The sequence below is a fragment of the Perissodus microlepis genome, chromosome 11 (assembly GCF_051167445.1).
Source record: "Perissodus microlepis isolate ML-2025 ecotype Zambia chromosome 11, ASM5116744v1, whole genome shotgun sequence".
NCBI classification, from domain to species: Eukaryota; Metazoa; Chordata; class Actinopteri; order Cichliformes; family Cichlidae; genus Perissodus; species Perissodus microlepis.
In genome coordinates, this window is record NC_140471.1 from 32,640,918 (window position 1) to 32,663,115 (window position 22,198).

At 38.3% G+C, this 22,198-nt stretch overlaps 1 protein-coding gene across 3 annotated transcripts; it reads left to right on the plus strand.

Moving 5' to 3' along the window:
• The first annotated feature begins 2,503 nt into the window (after positions 1 to 2,503).
• On the plus strand, positions 2,504 to 21,714 carry nek10 (NIMA-related kinase 10). Of its 3 annotated transcripts, XM_084944380.1 has the most exons (36): positions 2,505 to 2,648; positions 2,787 to 2,883; positions 2,993 to 3,053; positions 3,190 to 3,320; positions 5,921 to 6,016; positions 6,102 to 6,186; positions 6,292 to 6,333; positions 6,433 to 6,511; positions 6,603 to 6,670; positions 8,120 to 8,199; positions 8,273 to 8,359; positions 8,567 to 8,791; positions 9,125 to 9,264; positions 10,253 to 10,314; positions 10,482 to 10,553; positions 10,639 to 10,703; positions 10,871 to 10,973; positions 11,116 to 11,244; positions 11,357 to 11,494; positions 11,584 to 11,629; positions 11,948 to 12,069; positions 12,804 to 12,906; positions 12,985 to 13,060; positions 13,522 to 13,651; positions 13,741 to 13,811; positions 14,194 to 14,401; positions 14,551 to 14,641; positions 14,721 to 14,795; positions 15,095 to 15,152; positions 15,323 to 15,360; positions 15,481 to 15,581; positions 15,761 to 15,871; positions 19,352 to 19,457; positions 19,599 to 19,642; positions 20,048 to 20,103; positions 20,934 to 21,714. In XM_084944380.1, exons 2-36 carry the CDS (start codon positions 2,819 to 2,821, stop codon positions 20,968 to 20,970), a joined length of 3,201 nt encoding a protein of 1,066 aa, XP_084800506.1. In that variant the 5' UTR covers positions 2,505 to 2,648; positions 2,787 to 2,818; the 3' UTR covers positions 20,971 to 21,714. The 3 variants fall into 3 exon arrangements, with proteins under 3 accessions (XP_084800507.1, XP_084800506.1, XP_084800508.1); XM_084944381.1 differs by lacking the exons at positions 19,599 to 19,642; positions 20,048 to 20,103; positions 20,934 to 21,714 and having other exon boundaries at positions 2,504 to 2,648; positions 17,053 to 19,445; XM_084944382.1 differs by lacking the exons at positions 2,505 to 2,648; positions 2,787 to 2,883; positions 2,993 to 3,053; ... (2 more) ...; positions 6,102 to 6,186; positions 6,292 to 6,333 and having other exon boundaries at positions 6,349 to 6,511; positions 6,614 to 6,670.
• Positions 21,715 to 22,198: the final 484 nt, after the last annotated feature.

The following is a 22,198-nucleotide window of genomic DNA, read 5'->3' on the forward strand; positions in this document are numbered from 1 at the left end:
GACGTAAACGTGTACGTGAATCACAAAGGGGAGGACCACTGCAGTCTCGCGATGACAATTCGTTTTCTTTGAGTGCTGGTGTGATCTCGCGAGAATAAACCACAGCCGTTAAAGCGAAACAAAACTCATTCTTTCTTTGTTTCTTTAGTCACAATCTTCTTTTCGAGCACGTAAAATCAGTTTCCCATCCTTCTCAGTTTAGTTACAAAGTCGTGGTAATAGGTTTTACTCGAGAAACGGAAAGGATACATTACAATTAGTGGCTCTGGAGATCCTCCCCCATGATTTTTTTGCGCACTTCATTTCCTGCATTTTGTGTGTTTTTTATGCAGCAGTTAAATATTTTCTGCCCCGTTTTATGGCGGAAAGGTTCTTGATTGTGTCAAGGAAACATATACTGGGGAAACTCATTTTGTGTTGGTCTCCATATATTATTCTCACCTTTAAAAAACTAGCATCACTGCTAGACATACATAAAATACTTTTACTTTTTTGTCTTTCTGAGATCAGCAGTAACCTGCTGTGCTTAACTGTGCATGTGTTGATATTTCTAGCCTATTTTAATTTATCAACCACTCAATTTTATTGATTTCTTTTTTTAATTTGATAGGGACACAGTAGCCTATAGTCACAATACAAAGTATGGGGCTGATGTGGTGCACAGAGAGTTAACAGGATGATTGAAAACAAGGATAAACAAACATCTTAAGATTACCTTGCAAACTCTGCAACAACACATCTAAAATCAAAAGGCAGTGGTTCAGCTTAATTTGTTTATACTACTGGCATCTTCCACCACCCCCCTTTTGCAGCCAGAGGCTAGACTGTGCATCTGCTGAGTAAGATCACAATGAACAACGTTTACCACAAAATATTCAGCAACTGTATTTACTCATAATTCCTATTTGTTGAGTGAACTAGTGAGTGAAGGAGGACTTGCCACTGTCACAGACATAATACACCAATATGGTGCAAATGCATTTGAATACTGGTCTTTGGGGATTGTGGAAATTATAAGAGAAACACAGCATTGAAAGAATCTTGAACTGGAATGTATTCTCTCTTCTGCAGCAGCAAAGATGGTGATATAAGTACAAATTTTATGTTTTTTAAGGCCTTATTTAGTTCAAAGTCTGCAAACTTTTCAAGAGCTCTTTATCAGATTTAACCGGTGATTCTATTTACCGTAAGTAATTAGCATGTACCAGTGAACACTGAAATTATAGTTCATTTAGATAATGCTTCACAACTGCCCAAATAAGTCATTTGAGGCATTCAAAGTGACTCCAGAGTTACTAGACTTGCTGTAGACAGACTTAGGTGTCCTCACTCCAGTGTTGAGTTGTGTTGTTGGACGGAGTCTTACTGAAGCTCAAAGATGACTATCAGACAGAACCACAGCCTAAATAACAGCTAACAGTTTTATCATGTATTGAAATAATGGAGGAACACAAAAAGACCATAAAAAGCTCCCATTTATACTTACAGAAGTGGGGAAAACCACATTCAAATAAAATTGCAAATTTGATTTTTATACCACAGTAATGACAGTGTCTCACAATGTCACCCTTGTAAATTGTGAAATCTTAAAAGGTCTTAGCAGTGCAACAGTTAAGTCAGTATGGTTTTACTGTGTGGAATTGTAGGACCATCAATGAAAAATTCCCAGATTTGTGTCTCCACAAGAGGAGCCTGGTGGATAAAAGCTCTACCTCCATTTGTACTTCTGGAAACTAGAGGAACCATAAATAGGCCTGCAATCTGAGAACGTTGCCACAAGGACAAATACAGGAAATCATTCATACCTTATGCAATAACTCTTAGCAATGCAACACATCTGTCTAGCAGTTAATCATCTCTTCTCTCATGTTAATATTTTACTTCAAAACTGTACTGTCACAACTTTGAACACTGTGTGTGTCGAGGTTTGCTGTGTTATTTATTGTATTTAAATTCTGTTTTATGTCAATTTGTTGAGTTTGAGATATTTCACTTTGTTATGGCTGTCACAGGGTACACTCTGGACAGGTTTCCAGGGTGTCCACAGAAAAACAGAGAACCATTCATGCTCACGTTCACACCTAAGACCAGTTTAGAGTCACCAGTATTTTAAACTCCATGTATGTTTTTATATTATTGGAGGAGTACCTGGAGAGAAACATGCAAAGTCCACTTTTTATTTAAAAGTAACTCTTTCAAACAGTAATGTTTGCATGCAATGCATTTTTATATTGACCTGTATAATTATTACCATTATTCATTTTTTTTAATTATAGGCTGTTTAACTTAATGTTTATGACAGAATTCCCATTGCTAGGAAACATAAGGAAATTCTGGGTCTTATAATATGTATTAATTTATTCGTTTGTTCTGGACTGTGTTGAGAAGTAATGAGAAAGATTTTAGGTTATTTAAATTTCCTTTAAAATATAAATTATTTATATATATATATATACGCGTGCCAAGTATTCCGACAGCGTAGCACAAAATACGGCGAGTGAACTGGATGCGCGTCGGTTGTAACCATAGCAACATAGACTAATACTATTTGCTCGTATAGTTGCTGTTGCTCGAATAAAACTAACTCAGGATATTTAATGAGGCCAAATTTCTATAGGCCGAATCAGCTTTCTGCTGCTGGGGGAAAGGTAAGCGACTATAAACGCCACTTTTTTGTTCGCCTGCTATCAGCGGACCTGTCGTTTTTGGCCAGTGTGAGGTAGCACTGTTGCCACTGAGTTTCTTATGTCTGACTAAATGTGAATATGTGCCAAAATGCTTCGCAGGTTCCTAATGGAAGCAGAGGGGAACGCTGAAAATGTCTGATAAAAAACTGAAACAAGAAGAAAAACTGACCCCGAAATCCATAGGAACACACAGCAAGTATGCTTGGTTATCTTCTCCTTACAGTTATTTAATTGTTCTTGACCCAGTTCAGAATTAATCTCCGTGATATGAAAAACACAAATCACCTGATAAGCATGTTTTATAGGGCATTTCGTGATCTAAGGAGGCTCCAGTCCCTGCTTGCCAAAAACAGTCCCAGACAAGAGGTGGACAGCAACAACAACACATGACACCACACCAAGGCTGAATGTCTAGACATTTTAATAACAGACCCCACAAACCAGCTCACATTGCTACCTATCTGTGTGTATTATTGTGGTGTGAGACTCCTTGTGTTTGCAGGTGGCAGTGTTGAGTCACAGTAAAGGATGCAGCAGTGGAACCAGCAGATCCATCCCTCCTCAAAAAAACACAAGTAGACACAGGCCTGAGAGTGACATCAGCAACGAGGCCTCAGAACTGGACAAATTCAGGTTACATTTCCTAAGGACCGCATAATCTCTGAAATAATATTAACTAAAATCTCAAAGCACACAGTTATGAGTCCAAGTCTTTTCTAATACTAATACAAGTAAGATGCATAAAATTAATACATTAGAGGCCCAGTTGACCTTTATTATGTTGACTCTGAAAATGAAAGAATCGTAGGTTGACTTTGTCTAAGATTCAGTAACATGTGCTACTAATCTCAGCTGTGGATATACTGGTAGAGCTGTTTTTCTGTAAGACAGTGATCTGCACTGCTCAAAAAATGATCAAAGTATAGCATTTAGTCAGCTAAACTTCTGGGATATTGATCTGATCTGATCAGTTAAAATGGCAGTTGTTAATCAGTTTCAGCTGCTTTGGTACTGCTTCGTTGATGAAATTAACAACCGGTGTCCTAGAGGAGTAACAATAAGACAATCCCAAAATAGGAATGGTTTCACAGGTGGATCCCGCTGACATTTTTTCCCTCCTCATCTTTTCTTGCTGTTTTTTTCACTCGTTTGCATTTGGCTAGTGTCACTACTGGTAGCATAAGGTGACAGAGGCTGCACAGGTGTTCCAACTCCTTCAGGATTATTGATCAGAGATCCCCGCTACATGCCATTGCCAGAAGGTGTGCTTTGTCCACCAGTACAATCTCATGTGCATGGAGATTCCAGGAGACAGGCAGTTACTTTAGAAGAGCTGGACAGGGCCAGAGAAGGTCACTTATCCTTAGCCCATCAGCAGGACTGCTGTCTGCTCATTTGTGCAAGGAGAAACAAGATGAACACTGCCAGAGCTACAAAATGACTTTCAGCAGGCAACTGATGTGAAAGTCTCTGACCAAAGAATCAGAAACAGATTTAATGTGGGTGGCCTGACGGCCCAATGTCCTTTAGTGGACCCTGTGTTCACTCCCAGCACTGTGGAGCCCAACTGGTATTTGCCATAGAATATCAGAATTGGCAGGTGCATGACTGGTGTACTACAGATCACAGCAGATTCACCCTGAGCACATTTGACAAACAGGAAAAGGTTGTGGAGCAAATTATGTTGCCTGTAACATCATTCAGCATGACCTGTTTGGTGGTGGTGATCGTCCAGGGAGGCATATCTATGTAATATTAATGGGTTGCATTTATATAGTGCTTTTCGAGACCCTCAAAGCGCTTTACAATTCCACTATTCATTCACATACTGGTGGAAGCAAGCTACAGTTGTAGCCACAGCTGCCCTGGGGCAGACTGACAGAAGCGAGGCTGCCATATCGCACCATCGGCCCCTCTGGCCATCACCAGTAGGCAGTACGTGAAGTGTCTTGCCCAATGACATAACGACCGAGACTGTCCGAGCTGGGGCTCGAACCGGCAACCTTCCGACTACAAGACAAACTGCCAATTCTTGACATGGGACACACAGACCTCTACAAGCTAGGCGACAGCACTCTGACTACCATTAGGTATTAGGATGAAACCCTTGGACTCATTTTCAGACCCTTCACTGGTGCGGTGGGTAATGGCAGATAAAGGAATTGATACCACTGACACTTGTCTGATCTAAATCCAAAAGAACATCTTTGGGATATTATGTTCATCCAACACCACCAGGTTGTTCCTCAGACTGTCCAAGAGCTCGGTGACAGCCTGGTATAGATGTAGGAGGAGATCCTCAAGGACACAATTCATCATCTCATTAGAAGCACGCTCCAATATACTTGTTCATGCATACAGACATGTGGGTGCTACTAAGCACCATTTTAAGTCCTACAATGAAATTTTGTCGAAATAGACTAATTGGCCCTATTATTTTTTTCCACTTTAATTTTCAGAGTATCTTTGAATTCAGCCCTCTGGAGGTTAATAATTTTAATTCCCATTAAAAACGATTGCATCCTTTCATTCCAAACACAGGACCCAGTCCCTACCTGTATAGATATCCAGCATAATATTTTTTCCATTGATATCTGGTATGTTTTCAAATGTTCCTTTAATTTTTGAGCAGTGTATATTGTCTCTTTCTGCTTTTTCTACGTGATTTCTTGTTTATGTTAAGTCTGGTTCATTGGGTAATAAACTTGACTTGGAACATGACTGGATATTGATTTCTCCAGGCAAGCTCCAGCTAAATAATTGCACTACCCTTCCTGTAGCATTGCATTCAGTTTAAATAGTGTTGCTATCTAGCTATCTAATAACCTTTCCTTTTTGAAGAACCACACCACACAATGTAAATTAAGTACCTTCAAATTTGTTTTTAGATTCAACAACCTAAAGCCAAAGGTCTTCAGTTAGCTTAAGTTTACATATTAAATGAGCAAGGAAATGTAAGGGTGGCTTGCTAAATTAAGAAAAGTAATATCCACATTCAGATCTTTTCAAAGAGGAAATGTTTCTGGACAGCTTTAAGTCCTCTCTATACTTCAGGGAAAACAAAAACTGTATTGAGGTTAAATTCAAATCCTAAATGTGACTAAAATGCTTTCAAACTTTTCTGATGTTGGTGTTTGTACATTAATTATACAGTGAAATATTTCTTTAAGGGATTAAATGCAATATGTAGTTCTTTAAAGTTAATTGTACATAATTTTCCTGTCATTTACCAGCATAACATACAGAGACCAAAGATGCTTCAGCAGCCACCCGTTGCATGAACTGTTCTCTGACATCCTTGTGTCTTTGATCAAGAACCGACTGTGCAGGTGAAATATGTTTGAAGTACTTAAACATTTCTTCTGCTGTAATAGATGGGGATAACTTCTGTGATAATATTTACTCTTTCAACAGTGAATGGATTGAGCATGCACCTCCTGAGTCAGTCCTTAGAGTTCTCATCTGCCTGCGATTATTGATCAGAGATCCCCACTATCAGGTCCAAGTTTAAAAAACAAAACAACAAACTTTAATTTTTTATGCTTGAAAAAACATTTCTGCAAAATAAAAACAACAAATGCTGATTTTATTTGGTTTGATTTAGAAAATCCTCCATGAACTCCAAGGCATCAGTTTACTTGCCAGGGTAAATGCCTAATGTAAAAAAAGAAGAAAAAAAAACAATGTTTCTTTTGCCCACAGTGATATGATGCCACCCTGAACCCTTCTCTCCTTTGTCTCTCAGTATATGGAGTCTGTCACTGCTCTCTATATGTCGTGTGGGGAGCAGGCGTTTGCCACGCAGAAGCTGGTCACAATGACCTGTGAGTAATCTGAAGGCAGACTCACAGAGAAACGCTGATAATATAAGTTGTATTGTCCTTATCAATGGCGGATTAACTGACTGTATTCCAGACATCTTTCAGAAATTATCTGCCACTCAGGATCAAAGAGTCTGGGTCATCGAGAGTGGCGCTCACAGGGTAAGTGATAAGTTGTGACGAGGTTATCTGTGACTGTGTGCTGTTTGTTGTCACTGTTTTGGCATGTCTGGGTTAAACCAGAGAGAGTCAGCATAAGACACTCAAAGAATTCTGGATGGAAATCTGCAGGCAGTGGTGACAAAAGTATAAAATCTTTTTAAAATTTTATTTAGAGGGAAATCAATTCATTTTTTACGCATTTAAAAAAAATAGACTAGCATTTTCTATGAACACAGTCTTTATACCCCAGAGATCATTGTAATTACAGTTAATTTGGATAATGGTTTGAAAGTGATGTTAAAGTGAGTGCCTTGAGGCATTTCAAGCTAATAGGTGCTTCTAGATGAGTTTAACTCTGTAACATAAGAGGAAATGATTTGTGTTTAAACCATGGAAAAATACACTAACAGTGACAATAATGAGTTCAGTTTTTTCCTGCTGACAATAATTTCACAATTATTATATATATAGTTCAATATATATATATAGTTATTTTACTATTAATTTTACTGTTACTATTTTCTTTTTGCTTTACATTTGATAACATTATTTAAAAAACATTGTCCATCATAACATTCATCTGTTCATAAGACCTTGGCTTAGAGTAATGTTCTCACAGTTAATAGTAGAATTTCCCCATCATGTTTGTTTTGCAAAGCAAACTTTTAGAAAACTCAAAGAAGCTTTTTCTATTCAGATAAAATTCATTCTTCAGTCTTTCAGAGAACACCTTCACATCACAGTTTTGGTTTAAAACTGGTTATCCCATCAAGAACTATACTGAGGCAAAAATTCTGCTTCCTTTAATATTTCCTTTTTCCTACTTAAACTTTGCATTCCAGGGCTTTGTCCTGGCCATTATTCAAATACCTAAAGAGTAAGGTTTTGTATTTCCATCCATCCAGTGTTTTTCTGCCCTTTATCTGAGTCTGGGTCATGGGGTGCAGTAGTCTCTTCTGACACCAATTGTGCACACCAATGCATTCCCTAGCCCGCCAAGCATCACAATCTCTCCAGTATATCCTGGGTGTACCCCGGAGTTTCCTCCCAGTCAGACATGCAGAAAAGACCTGACCTAAGAGGCGTCCAGTAGGCAACCTGGTCAGATACATGAACCACCTCAACTGGTTCCTTTCAATGTGGAGGAGTAGAGGCTGCATTCTGAGTCCCTCCTGAATGGCTGAGCTCTTAAATATATCTCTGGAGTCCAGACATCCTTCACCGGAAGCTAATTCCTATTGCTTGTATCTGTGATCCAATTTTTTTAGTCACTACCCACAGACCAGGGCTGTAGGTGAGGGAAGAAGCATAGATTGACCAGTGTGGTTTTTCGTAATTTTTTTGCCCAATGCTTTGTCATTTGGGAAAGTACTAATGAGGACTGATGACACTTTGCCATCTCTTCATTTCTATTTCCTTGTGTATGAATACCAACTCTGACTGTGGTAGACTATGGCAAAACTCCTCTCGACAACTGATAGCAGTGTGCTACTGGGAGCCCTGCTAGCACTCACCACTTTGGCTGAGAGGTAAGTAAATGTTGCACCGAAGACTATACATACAAGGACGATTTCATCTGTTACAAGATTTTCTTCTCTGTAGCATAGAATTTAAAGAGGAGATTGGGAAGCTACTGATAGTGGAGAGCCTCCTTGTAATACTTCAGGAATACGACCTCCTGTCAAAGAGGTAAGAAAGCACTACTAAGTTGTTATTCTAATTTATGGAAAAGGTTTTTTCACCCATTAGTGCTGATATACAGTCATAAAATCTGGTCGGAAATATAGATAGACACATAAAATAGAGCTGTAAAGAATAATAAAGTGTATATTATCTCCGCAAGTATCAAGTTATATTCACTTAACATAAATAATATTGGGGTTAAACTTCATCCAGAATGAGTGCAGAGCTGTTGAGGCTGCTCTGCCCGGTTCAGCTCGTGAGGGCTCAGGTGAGGGAGCTGGACGGTCTGCCAGTACTGCTGAGCCTGTTGCATGGCAAGCACCTGAAACTGCTATGGAGTGTCACCTGGGTGCTGGTCCAGCTCTGCGAGGACCCTGACATCAGGGTGGAGATCAGAAGCTGGGGTGGCGTGCAGCAGCTCCTCCGGCTGCTCCACAGGTTCGTGAAAATGAGCGAGTACAATGTATTTAAAGTTTAGATTACAACAGTTAGATCTCAGTTTGAACATTTATAGTCTATCAGCATATATTGCTGATGAATCTGTCTGGAGTTTATTACCTCATATATTTTTCTATCCTTTTTCTATCCTTTCACATCTTTGCTGGTTAGAAAAAAATGCTTTCCATTTGTCTGCAACATAATCTCATCCAATATTTCATAGCTAATAATGGAGGTTGTAACTTTAGCTGACTGAACAGCATTAAACAGCTTTGTTCTCAGGCTTAAAACAGTCACAGTGCCAAAAAATAAGGCACAAAATCATTCACACAGTAACAGGCAGTACATCACCGACCGCTCGTCCATTGAGGCGCTCTCCAGTGCCAACGCAGCCGGTCGCATCCAGAGAGAGCACATGAGGGAGGAGCTCAGCCCTCAGGAGGTGGTGGACAACACGATCGCGCTCCAGTCAGGTCAGGGTATACGCTGCATATCACACAATTTATTTCTGGGTATTGTGTCGCTCAGTGGCATGGTGGAGCAGTGGTTAGTACCACAGTAAGGAAGTCCTGGGTTTGAATCCACCAACATACCCACCAGCTTTTCTGTGTGAGTACTCTCCAGGGACTATTAGTATTATATATTTTTAATGATATTAATTTATAAACTTATAAAGTACTCATTAGTGGAAACTGGAGAAAAACAGGTTTTATAAGTTTAAGACTTCTATTATAAAATCAGTCACATGGAGTACAAAGCCTGTGGGAAAGTTCAACCCAAGAACACGCTTGGGGTAAAAACTTAAGAGTAATATGTTACCTAATTTCTTTTTGCATTAGGCTTAACACAGGTTATCTACTAATAATACATCTTAAAATCTGGAAGAAACGGTGGAAATATGAAACTTTTACTGCTTGGGAACATATTTGTACCTTTGTGATGGTTAGGAATTTACATATAGTTACGATACGTTCCAATGATCCCTGTCCCTAGGTCTGCGTAGGGACAGAAGCGGACATTTACTCCACCTCTGTCTCAGAGAGTTTATGATAAAGCATTTTCTTGTCCCTACTGCACAAAAAGAAAATGCTACCCCAGTCTTATCAGTAACTGAAAATGTAAACAGTTTTTTCCTGACATGAGACAATGACGACTGCAGAGAGTTGACTAACCCTGTCTGTAATTGCACAGGAAGTGGTTGTAAATTTCCTGTTTTCAAACGTCTGATGACTCTAACATAAAGCAGAACTCGTTCTTGCTCACTCCAAACATGCATGCCCCGAGAAGTATCAATAAGGAAAGCTTAAGATTTACATTTCAAACACAGTGTTTCCTTCTGGCCTTTTGGTTTTTTTAGAGAGTCATATAAATATTTACAGCTGTAATCCAGACTATTTAGGACTCTGTGATTGTGTATATGAGTTCTTAAATTAAATTCTATCCCTTTAATCCCCCTTTCAGCCTGCTGTACAGCTCTGACTGAGATGAGTCTAGATGACACATCTGCTCACCACATTGTTCAGGTAAAGAAGGGTTCTTAGTGGAAGAGCACATATTAATCAAATGAGAGTGCTTTTGCTCTTGATCCTATTAACAGAGAGAAATATGTAAAAGCATGAGCTATAATAAATAAAAATAAAAACACATGTATATGTTTTTGCATTAGTTACATTTGACCTTCTTTTCTTAGGAAAATGGCATCTATATAATTGCAAAGTTGATTATACCATGTGACTCTGGACAAACAATCACTTCTTTACAGGTATATGCTATTATATGTAACAAATTGCATAATAATCTAAATGTTCTAATTATAGGAAATAACATATCTGTTTGTGTACTGGCAGTGCTATGCATTCCGGGCGCTCCGATTTCTCTTTAGTGTGGAAAGAAATAGACATCTGTTTAAGAGGTGATGAAACGGCATTAAAAAGTTTTAAAATATAACAGAAACTGTCTAACATTAAGTTCATGAAGTGGATGAATTGTTTTAAAATGAGCTACTGTTGGAACACTGCCAGGGAAAGAAGTCTCATTATTGCTTTCAACTGCCGTTTTGTGATCTTTTATCCATTACAGACTCTTTCCCACAGACCTCTTTGAGCTGTTTATTGATGTTGGACATTATGTGCGGGACCTCGCTGCCTATGAGGGCTTGCAAACCAAAGTTTCACTCTACACTGTAAGAAATAGCTTCTAAATGAGTTTATTTGTTTATTCAGCTGTTTTGGGGTTGGGGAAAAAAGGAAAAACATTGACTGCTGTGGGGTAAAATAAATGAGGTAAACTGACAAACAAACAAAGTTTTTGTGTTTTCAATGCAGAAAGAGGAACTGGACAATCTGAGAGGAGGCATTGAGACAGTGGACCAGAACCAACCTCCTCTCAGAGTGATCAGTGGCTACGCTGTATTGGACCATCTGGGCACCGGGGCCTTTGGAAGTGTCTTTAAGGTAAACATCAGTAACAGGAAACATAATCAAGAGTGACCAAATTTGGAGTTAATTTTGACGTTTTGCATCTTTTCTTTTTAAATTTACTTCAAATTTATTGGTTTGATGACAGGTCCAAAAACAGAGCGGCCAGAACATCCTAGCGTTGAAGGAGGTGAATCTACACAACCCTGCATTTGGCAAAGACAAGAAGTCCAGAGACAGTAATGTGGAGAAAATCATCTCAGAGCTCACAATCATCAAAGAACAGGCACTTGGCTCAATACAAATCACAAGTGAACTGTATTTGGACAGTATGATTACATGTTGGAAGTTAATGTGTTGCTTATTTATCTCTAGATGACACACCCGAACATTGTTAAATATTACAGGACTTTTCTGGAAGGTGAGCAGAATGAACTCTGAAACTGAAAATTACAGGGAGTCTATTTGATTGTCTTGAGGTCCATATTGTTATTCTCAGGCTCTGCTAAAGGATATTTTCCTGATTCATAATCCCTGTAATCCCTGTGAGCCAAAAACTCACAGGGATTACTTACTTACTGGGTTCATTATCTGTAACTGTAGTCATGTTTAACATGAACATCCACAGGTATAATGGCAAGAATCTGAAGGAAATTAAGGAAGAGCATATAATAAGTCCCCTTTAAAGAAGAAAAAAACAGCAAAAGGCCAAACACACTTATCATAATGTCCATTTTAGGTGACAAGCTGTACATTGTGATGGAACTGATTGAGGGAGTACCACTGGCTGAACATTTTAACTCTCTGAAGGAAAAACAGCAGCAGTTCACCGAAGACAGACTTTGGAATATATTCATACAGGTAACAAATGCTAGTAAGTGCTTTGTAAACTGCTTGTACTGCATGAAGTTTGATTGTCTACCGCCTGACTAATTTGACACTTCCCACAGGGTCCACAGAGTAAAGTGCTATACACAGGCCATTTGCCATTTACCATTACCTTTTTGTGGTTAAGAACAAACTTAATAGAAAACACAATTAAACTGAAACCTAGAAACTGAGAGCTAATGAAAATTAGACTCAGCCATACACAATCAACACAGTCACAAGGGATGAAGTAAAACTCCAGTGAAGACAGAAGAGGACATGGGATTAAACAGGAAGTGAATAATGGACCATTACTGAAAGGGGAAAACATGAATAAAGAAAAAAAAATCTCAACATAGATGAACTAACTCCTAGGGAACACAGAAGGATGAAAAGAAACACCCAAGGGGACTAACATGCAAGAAACAGCAACTAGAGCCTAGGTACAACAAAATACTAGAGCGTAAAATAAAAACAACCCTGCAAAACATAAAAATCATAACTTTAAACACCAAAGCAAAAATCCAAACTCACATATTCGTTCAAAACTCAAAGGAACAGAAACCCTGGCTGCCAAACTGGTTTTTGATTGTTTTTGATAATAGCCAAAATGAATGGCAATAATTTTCACTCGGCAAATGAGACACACATGGATGAGCCACAACTCTTACTCTCTCCTAAAGCACTTCTAGCATTGAAATGAACATAATTTCTCCATGTTCCTTCAGATGTCTCTGGCATTGAGGTACCTGCATAAGGAGAAGAGGATAGTCCATCGCGACCTGACGCCAAACAACATCATGCTAGGGGAGAAAGATAAAGTCACCATCAGTGAGTGTGCAGTTAGGTTTCCCCACAGAACATCTCATCATATGAAAAGTTTAACTCTTGTCTTTCCTCTACCTGAAGCTGACTTTGGCCTAGCTAAGCAGAAGGAGGAGAACAGCAAGCTCACATCAGTGGTTGGCACCATCCTTTACTCCTGGTAAGGAAGTTAAGCCCAAACGTTCAGCTGTTTTTGTCTTTTATTACAGCCTATTAAAGAAACAGCTGGAAAGTTATTATGTTATTCCTGGCTGTGTACACTTTTTTTGTGTTAATCGAGCTGAGGGAACAAAAATCTGCTCACATAAACAACTGTGGGAACTCTCCTCCAATTAGAGGTTTTAAATACGATGGTTGTCATTAGAAATAAGCCTCAATTTGGCTTCAGGTAAAAAATCGAGGCCTAAATTTGAGTTTTAGAGTTTAGAATCCATTGCTGTGTGATTATATTCCTATAATGCTGTCCGATTCACATACACTTTCTTTTTCCTTGTCAAATTGTGGGGTCCTTCTAATCTTCTGTGATCAACGTCAGATTTTGTGGCTTCATTCAGACATTTATTGCATGAATGGTCTCACTTGGTCTGACTCAAGATTTTCAGTGTGGTGATGTGTTTTTAGTCCAGAGATAGTGAAAAACGAGCCGTATGGAGAGAAAGCTGACATCTGGGCTTTAGGTTGCATCCTCTACCAGATGGCCACTTTACAGCCTCCATTCTACAGCAGTAACATGCTGTCACTGGCCAGCAAGGTAGCATGGAGACACTCACATTTTATGCCTAACTTCATATATTTACTTTCTACTGTCAGTCACTGATCACTCTAATTCTCTGCTGGCAGATTGTGGAGGCCGATTATGAGCCAATTGAAGAAGGTACTTTTTCAGAGAGAGTCATCGACATGATCAAATGGTGAGCATAGACTGTATACAGAAGATCACTCAATCAATCTGGCTTCATTGATTCAGTCATTGGCTTCTGGAATCCGTGTTTGAGGATTTTCTTTAGATTTTACACAGCATCTCAATTTTTGGCTTTCTGGTTCCTCTATTGTTTCTACTAGATTTTCTTAACTGATGCATGTTTAACTTAAAAGCATTCACTAAGGACGAGGTCTCAGGATTAGCCCTGGTAGGAAGTCCAGCACTGTAACAGTTGCAATTTATTTAAATGTATTAGTGTTTACATGTATTATCCATGTGGAAAAATAAGAAATAAAATAAGAAATAACAGAACAATCAATTATTTAATAAATTTATTCAGCACTTTACTTTGTGATGTGATGTCCTGTCAGGTGTCTAAATCCAGATCCAGATCTGAGACCGGACATTATAGCTGTGAGTTCCAGGATCTCTGACCTCATGATGAAGCTGATGGATGGACTCTACACTTCCCAGAATTCACTGGAAAGAAAAGCAGAGCGAGACAGGAAACGAGCACAGAAGTTTTTCCTAGAAAGAGATAAAATTAGGGTGACCTGCTCTTACTCAAACATGTCACAGGTGAATTCAGATCTTTGAAATCAGAAAAAGACTCTTCACTTTACAAATGTTAAATACAGACTCATGAACGTCTGTACTGTGCTGTAGTGCTGATAAATAAATATATTATTAGCCTGCAGAGATTTTAAATGATGCTTCATATTTTACAGGAAACACCCATGATGAAGACTGAATATGCACCTTCATGCTCCTCTACAGCCTGCAGCTCAAACCACAGCAGAGAGCAGAGACTCGCTCAGGGTATCTGGGTATCTTTATACTGCTCAGACTGTGAAAGGTATGAAGACACAATGCTAACATGTTGTGCGTGTGTGCTTAGATGACGGCCCTGATGAAGATATTGAAACATCCCAAGGCACAGACACTACCACCAACTCTACAGGGAAGCACTACGGTTAGTGGTGTCAAAGCTGTGATAATGCACATGATCACATTTTTATTACTTACTTCAAAGAGACTTTTTTTGTGTTTTTCTCTGGTTGTCATTCATCCAAATATTCACAGGCATGTTTACTTTACCTGATGATGCCTCACTACTGTTAGTTGTTGTGGTGCCATTTAGGGATTCAAAGCCTTTTTTCATTTATAAACATTTATTTTCTCATTTCTTCTCACTGCTTTAGATTTTTATGTTGGTTGTCGTGGATTTTGCTCACTAATTATACCCCAAACCCCATTTGTTTTACTATTTAGCTTTAATCAAAGGCTCAAAGTCAGCTGCCTGTGCTACCCCTGATCATATTTTAGTCAGGTAAGTTTAACACATTGAACACATTTCCAGCTGTATGATTTATGTAAGCTCTGGGCTTAATGTATGTGGTAGCAGTCTTGAGCTCATCCTTTGAACTTGAAGAACGTGTAAATGTTTGTTGGTAAACACAAGCAAACTGAATCACTTTTGTGATTTGCTGTTTTTCCCAGTGGGGATTTTGCAGCGGCAAAGGTGAAACCAAGACCGGGTAATTTTTTGACTTTATGGCACTGCTCGACCTCTCAGACTACAGAAACCTTTTAAAATGAGCCTACATGGCTTTCTTTACCACTCATCAGTCAGTTTGTTGGTTTTGCTCTAACCTCAGTGTCAGCAGGAATCTGCGTCTCCCAGAAGAAGCTTCGCCAGATTGATGATCCAATTCAGAGGCTTCTGGTGCAGCTGCACAAAATCATCTTCATCACTCAAGTAAAGGCATAAAGAAATGTTTGCTGAATCTCATGAGTCAAAAATTATAGATGCAGTCACAGAAACACTCTTTCAGTTGGACTATTTGGTCCAGCTGAGATCAACCCATGAGGAATATTTTGTCAGCAGTGGTTAGATTTGTATTTGTTGGTAATAACCTGCATTTATTTAATTTCCAGCTTCCACCAGCTCCACACCATCACATTAAACGGCGCCTTGTTGAAAGATTTAAAAAGTCTCTCTTCCAATTTGGCAGCGATCCGTACAACCTGAAAGTGGAGCTCAGCAAGGTTTGAACTGTCAACTCACAATTCAGAACTGCACTTGAAGTTAAAATGCAGGGAACTTGGAAAATATGGTCAGACAGAATTTGTATTCCGTGATTGTACTTTGTAATTTTCCTTCATAATGTAGGACTGCTCAGTTGTCTCAGCAGTCATAATCATGATCATTTTGACATTTCTGTGATCAGAATGTGAATAAGCACAATTCACTAACTTTGGAAACATCAGATATTTATTGGACTAAAGAAAAACTGCAGGCTTCAGATTGAAAGCTAGTTCAAAATAAAGCGAAGCATCGTAAGCAGACCACAGCCTGATGCACAGCCTGAGTTTTTAGGGAAAAGGCAAAACACAGCCCTATGAGGGAGAGGGGCATGCTGCATTAATAACAAATAGCAAAACAATGAGTCATTGTGAAACATAATGTGGCACAATAATGGCTTTGTAACAGATATCTTGTTTTCATAACTGTGAAACTGTTTTCCAGACATGTGACCACAAAACATGTGATGCTAACTTTGCTGTCGTTTTGAACATGTGGTGTGATCTTGGTGACAATGTTAGATCAAATGAATAAGGCCCTGGTTTCGCAGGCCTAGAGACCAGTTAATAACCCTCTGGCAACCACATGTCGCTAGGGAAAAATCTGTATTCCCCAACTGGTTGGCAAAAACCTCCTTGTGATTGCTTTGGTCAGTCGCCTATTGCTAATAGTTTGAATGGAAGTGAGAGAGTTGTCTGTATGAGAGAGTTGTCTGTATGATGCAAAACAGAAGTTGAGAACATTCACCTTCAAAGGAAATGTTTCACCTTTTGAAACATGTAGGTTGAGGTTCCAAGGCAATCCCTTCCCCAGTGGTACTGCTACTCGGGTAGTTGTTAGTGAGTATGAAAAACTACAGGCAAATATGACAAACATGAAAATCTACAGGTAAATGTAGAAATCTGCCAGCAACTCCAGAAATCACTAGGAGGTTTTTGGTGCATCACCTTCCTGAAGGTCATCTTCCAGGAGCTGAGCCTGCACACTAACCAGGGAGAGGGATAATAAGCTTGATTTGAACTCAGTAGAGAAAAGAAAAAAAAAGAAATTATGTTTGCTCCCTTCCTGGTTTCTTTGATTGTTTGTCTGTATTTGTCACACATATTACATGATTTAACTCCACCCATCCACTCATCCTTTTCAGGGTTGATGGAGCCTATCCCAACTGTCGTAGGGCAACAAGAGGCAGGGTACACCCTGGACAGGTCACCAGTCTGTTACAGGGCTAACACACAGAGACAGACAACCACTCACACGCACTGAGAGGCATTGAACTCATTACCTTCTTGCTGTGCGGCAACAGTGCTAACCACCATGCCACCATGCTGCCTGCTTTAACTCATAAAACAAATTTTAATAGTAGACAAAGACAGCCTGAGTAAATATAAATGATGATTCCATTTATTAAGGGAACAAAAGTTATCCAAACCCACCTGGCCCTGTGTGAAAGTGAAATGGCCCCTGAGCCTAATAACTGCTTGTGCCACTATTGGCAACAAAAACTGCAGTCAAGAGTTTGGTATAACTGACTGTGAGTCTTTCACATCGCCATGGAGGAATCTTCTTGGTAGAATTGTTTTAATTAAAACGCGTTGTAGAGCATTTAAGCATCATAATTCTGATGCTGGTATATTGGTCTTTAAATGAAATGCTGTTCGTTTTACACCAGATTTAACGGGAATCAAACCTTCCAAGAAGTTAGACTTCTTGGTTAAACAAAAATTTCCCCAAAATCATCAATATGATTTTTCAAAAATGTTAGACAAGCCTTTGAGTTATTTCTAGTCACTGTGGTTTTACTCCTTGGACTCTCCGTGGATGTCATTTTTGTCTAGTCTGATTTTTATTGTTGAATCATGAACTCCGACCTTCACTGAGGCAAATGAGGCCTGAATCTCTTTAGATGTTGTTCTGGATTCTTCTGTGACTTCCTGAATGAGATATCGATACACCGTTGGAGTAATTTTTGTAGGTTGGCTGGGAAGGTTCACCAGTTTTCTCCATTTGGGGAGAATAGTTTACACTGTGGTTTACTGGAGTCCCAAAGCCTTGAAGTAGCTTTGTGAGCCTCTTTAGATTAATAAATGTCTATAACTGTGTTTCTCATCTGTTCTTAAGTTTATTTAGATTGTGGCATGATGTGCTATTTTTTGAGATTGTTGTCAGGTTCTATTTAAATAATTCTTGATTCATTTCTTGATTTTATGAATTCATGAATTCAGAGAGGAGGGAAATACTTCTCCAAAGCACTGTAAAAAAAAATAAAACCGGAAGGATGTAGAAACATGAAGGAAACTCACACAGAACAGGCGAAAGATGTGAGAAAGGAAAATACTCAGAAGCATAAGACAAATATCAAACAAGAAGATTACAACAGATACAACAGAACATGTCTGGGCTACATTTACTGTAACTACTGCAGTAAAAGCTTCTTAAACACAGCTCTGTGAAGGAATGCTTTCATTTTGCAGTTTCACCATCTTGATGTAAAAAAAAAAAAAAATCAAAATCAGAACATCACACAAAGCCAGCATTGTTTCACTCTGCAGTGCACCCTGTGCTCCTCGATGGATGCAGTTAATGACTTCATTCCATGTGTGCTAGGCCGCCAGAACACATTTAATATACCCACCATAGGAGCTGCTGTCAGCTATTTTAAAGCCACACCTGAGGTCCTGTAGCTCTGTCCTTTCACTTTCATGATATGATAAACCACAGGGAAGGAGTTTGATAACAGAGTGATGTTTAAGTCTACCATCAAAAACATGTTCCTGCATGAATTTTAGTTCAGCTTCTGAACCAATGGCAAAATATTTTCATTATGAGATCAGAGCTCACCTGTCTGTGTCTCCTCTGCTGCCATGATTAATGAAAAATAAAAACATGAGACCAGCAATGGCTAGGTTACCTGATAAACAATGTCTCGTGATAAATCTGCTCTCAGTTCATTCATAGATGATATTAAATAGTAAGCATCTCTCAATTACAAGGAAGATTAAAGCATAGCCTGAGTACAGAACATTTTTATTAGCTTGGCACAACTTCTACTGTAAAGCTTCTTTCTTTAATGATCTGATGATGTGAGACATTTTTGGACTGGACATTTTTTAAACTAATTTCAGAGACGTTTAAACATATCTCATAAAAGAGGGCATTAACACCAACCTTAAAAGCTTTGTGAAATCACTGAAATCACCGTGCAAAATAACTCAAGAGTCAGAAACTGAGGAGCTCTCTGCACAATCAAAATGAAATATTTCTTAAAAATCTTTTTTTATTGCATACAGTTGAGTCTACTTTGTTCCAGTACTTTGTTCCAAGACTTTCTAGTTTACAGGAAGTCTTGCTCTGTGCTGGTGTACCTTACAAATGTCTTGTAAGAATCACTTCATAAAATCAGGCAGAACTTAACGGTGTTTGTCTCTACTCTTCTTGGCTATCAGCTCCTCCAGGCGTCTCCAGAGCTGATGGCATTTGGTTCAATCAGTTCAGATTGGTGGCCTTGGATCCACCACTTCACGGGAGACATCCATACCGCTGACAGCACAGGTAGTGCCATCAATGCCCAACTTCACCATAAATTTCCAGTAAAAGACAAGCAGAGCATCTTATGCAGAAGTAGAATTGCAAGTTAATTCTGATGTAAAAAAAAAACCCAAAAAAAACTTTGTCTCTTCTTTGTGTTGACAGTTGATGTGAATCTCAGAGATGGAGTTACATATCACCAGATGCAGGTTGGTGGTGAGAAACTCAGGAATCTTTCTAATAGGAACAATTTTTGCTAGCTAAAAATAAAAGTCATATTTCTCATATAAGTCTATGTAAAACTGCATTGAAAAACTATTAAACTATTGTTTGTATAAATGTCGTGTAGGTCCTCCTGCAGAGGCATAGTGTCACTGTAGGCTGGTTGGTGAACAACAAATTTATTCAGAGAATAAATAGTTTGCTGATGGCATAGTGCCAACTATTATTTCATTAAAATTCAATTTTATGGATCTGTATTACTTTACAACTGCAGGTGTCGACTCTCCCACAGATGGGTCTCATTTTGGAACAGTGTTTTAATTTCAACTTCATCATGATACTGAACTTCTGTCTGCGGCGTCTGACATGATGTTTTGTTCGAATGTTTTCAGGCGATCATCGAGGAACTGCTGAATGAGAACAGCTACTATGAACCAACAAACAGCAGGTAAACTGGAAATGATGTATTTAACTGAAACATTAGACTCACAAAATCTAGTGCTTGAGCTTTTCTAAAAACTAGTTCAAGACAATTCATTATTATCATGACTTGTCTTGTTCAGCGCCTACAAACCTTTAATGAATTTCATTTCAATAGCAGTAATTGCTTTGTTTCTGTGATTACAAAATGTAAATGAACTATTATGCTGATTTTCAACTCTTTATTTTTGCATGATTTACAGTTAAAAAAAATAACTCTTTGTTTGTCTTATATTGGGCCTTGTTGCAGTCCCTCGGTTTATCCATCGTCTGAAACTAGCTATATTAACATTGCCTCCTTTGAACAAGTTTTCTTTTGATTGGTTGCCCCTCTCAAGCAAAAAGTTGGAACCGCAGGTGGGTGGGGCTTCTGTATTTATAACTGCAGCTGAATGACTGAGAAGACCATATTAAGATAATACCTCAGCTCAGGTACAGATATCAGTAGGAAAATACAAAAAATACAAATAAATTACAAACAAATATAAAAGAAGTAAGATATTACACTCTATACAACGGTAGCATACACAGTATGTGATTATGGATACTGTGTATGGATATTAGGGATATCCAGTCTATTTTACATCAGAAGTAGAAACGTAGAAAGGAGTAGAAAAAAACTGTTTCAAACTGAGTGTTTAAGGCAATCTGAAGCCTGAGCATTTGGTTCAGAGGTTAATTATATATATATAATGGGCCCATTATCTGAAACTTTTACCGTATGTTAGTCTCTTTTCCTTTTGTTATTCCAAACTAAAGATTTCTTTCATTTTTCTTTTTTTTCTTTTTTTCTTTTAGGCTCAGAAAGAAAAGAAATGACCAAGAAAAAAAGTAACAGTTATCTTCACTCATCCCTAAAAACTCAAACTTTAAATTTATTTGGAGAAGAATGAGTTCACAATGATACTTCAACACTGCTTGAAATCTAATGAACATTTATCCCAACCCTCATTACAAAACATATTCTCATTGAACATAAAAAGAATATAAAAGTGGTAAATACATACATTAATTTGTTTGCACATAAACATGATTACGGTGATATTTTACCACAGTGCTCATAGTCATGTTGTCACCTATTCTTTTGTTCTCAGGCATTATTGTTGTCTCTTTTTCCCATAAATGTGATGTGACTGTATGAATTTCCAAAGATATATTAATGTATATATATATGAATATATATATACATATCTATAGATAGATACGGATGTAATTAAGTTTGAGACTGACAGTTATTCTGTGCTCAGTTCAAAATCAAAATTTAAAACTTGTTTAAAATGCTTTTTTTGAAGCACTTTATACTCTCAGGCCCAGACACTGCATGTCACAGTATGTGTTTTTCTAGTGGCTGCAAGCCACAGTGACCTTGTTTGCTTTCTAAGAACTGATAAGATGCAGCACATTGACCTTAATTCAACATATAACAATTTTTGACTGGATTTGAAAGAAAAGAAAACCAGGTCAAATGTTTTGCACTGTAATAAAATGCACTCAATCAGCATTTTTAAGATAAAGAAGATCTAAAATATGACTGACAGCTGAAGAAAAGCTTTCTTTTGCACTTTGACTCATTGTTGTCTGTATAAAACTATTTTAAAAATGTTTGTATTAATAAACATTATTTAATTCAGCAAATGTCTGCCTGTAATGTTTTAATATTACTATAAATATTGTGTATTCTTTTGATGTGCTGTGAGGGCTATTCATATTGAAGGTGAATTTAATGCATAAAATGTGCAGGTTTGATCTCCAAAAGTTGATTCTGTTCATCTGGACGTTTTCAGTGGGAGAAACGTTTCGTCACTCATCCAAGGGACTCAGTCTCAGCTGACTGCAGGTTTACCCAGTCTTATAAACAGTAAATTGCATATTGACTGAAACCAGCCCAGTGAAGGAACAATGGGCTGGGAGGTCAGTTCCTTAATCATAATTATGCAAATTCTCATGACCATTGATCAACAACCACTGACCAAAACCCACTGATCAAAGCCCACTGATCAATGGCCATGAGTACCATTCACAGAGAGTTGGGGAATGGCTGCAATCACAGCATTGTAAGATGG

What these genes read in the sequence shown, in the direction of transcription:
- nek10 (XM_084944380.1), top strand. Translation starts at nt 2,819, where the DNA reads ATGTCTGATAAAAAACTGAAACAAGAAGAAAAACTGACCCCGAAATCC. An exon ending in CACGATCGCGCTCCAGTCAG is followed by an intron (nt 9,265 to 10,252) that starts GTCAGGGTATAC and finishes TCCCCCTTTCAG; the next exon opens with CCTGCTGTACAGCTCTGACT. An exon ending in CCTGATCATATTTTAGTCAG is followed by an intron (nt 15,153 to 15,322) that starts GTAAGTTTAACA and finishes TGTTTTTCCCAG; the next exon opens with TGGGGATTTTGCAGCGGCAA.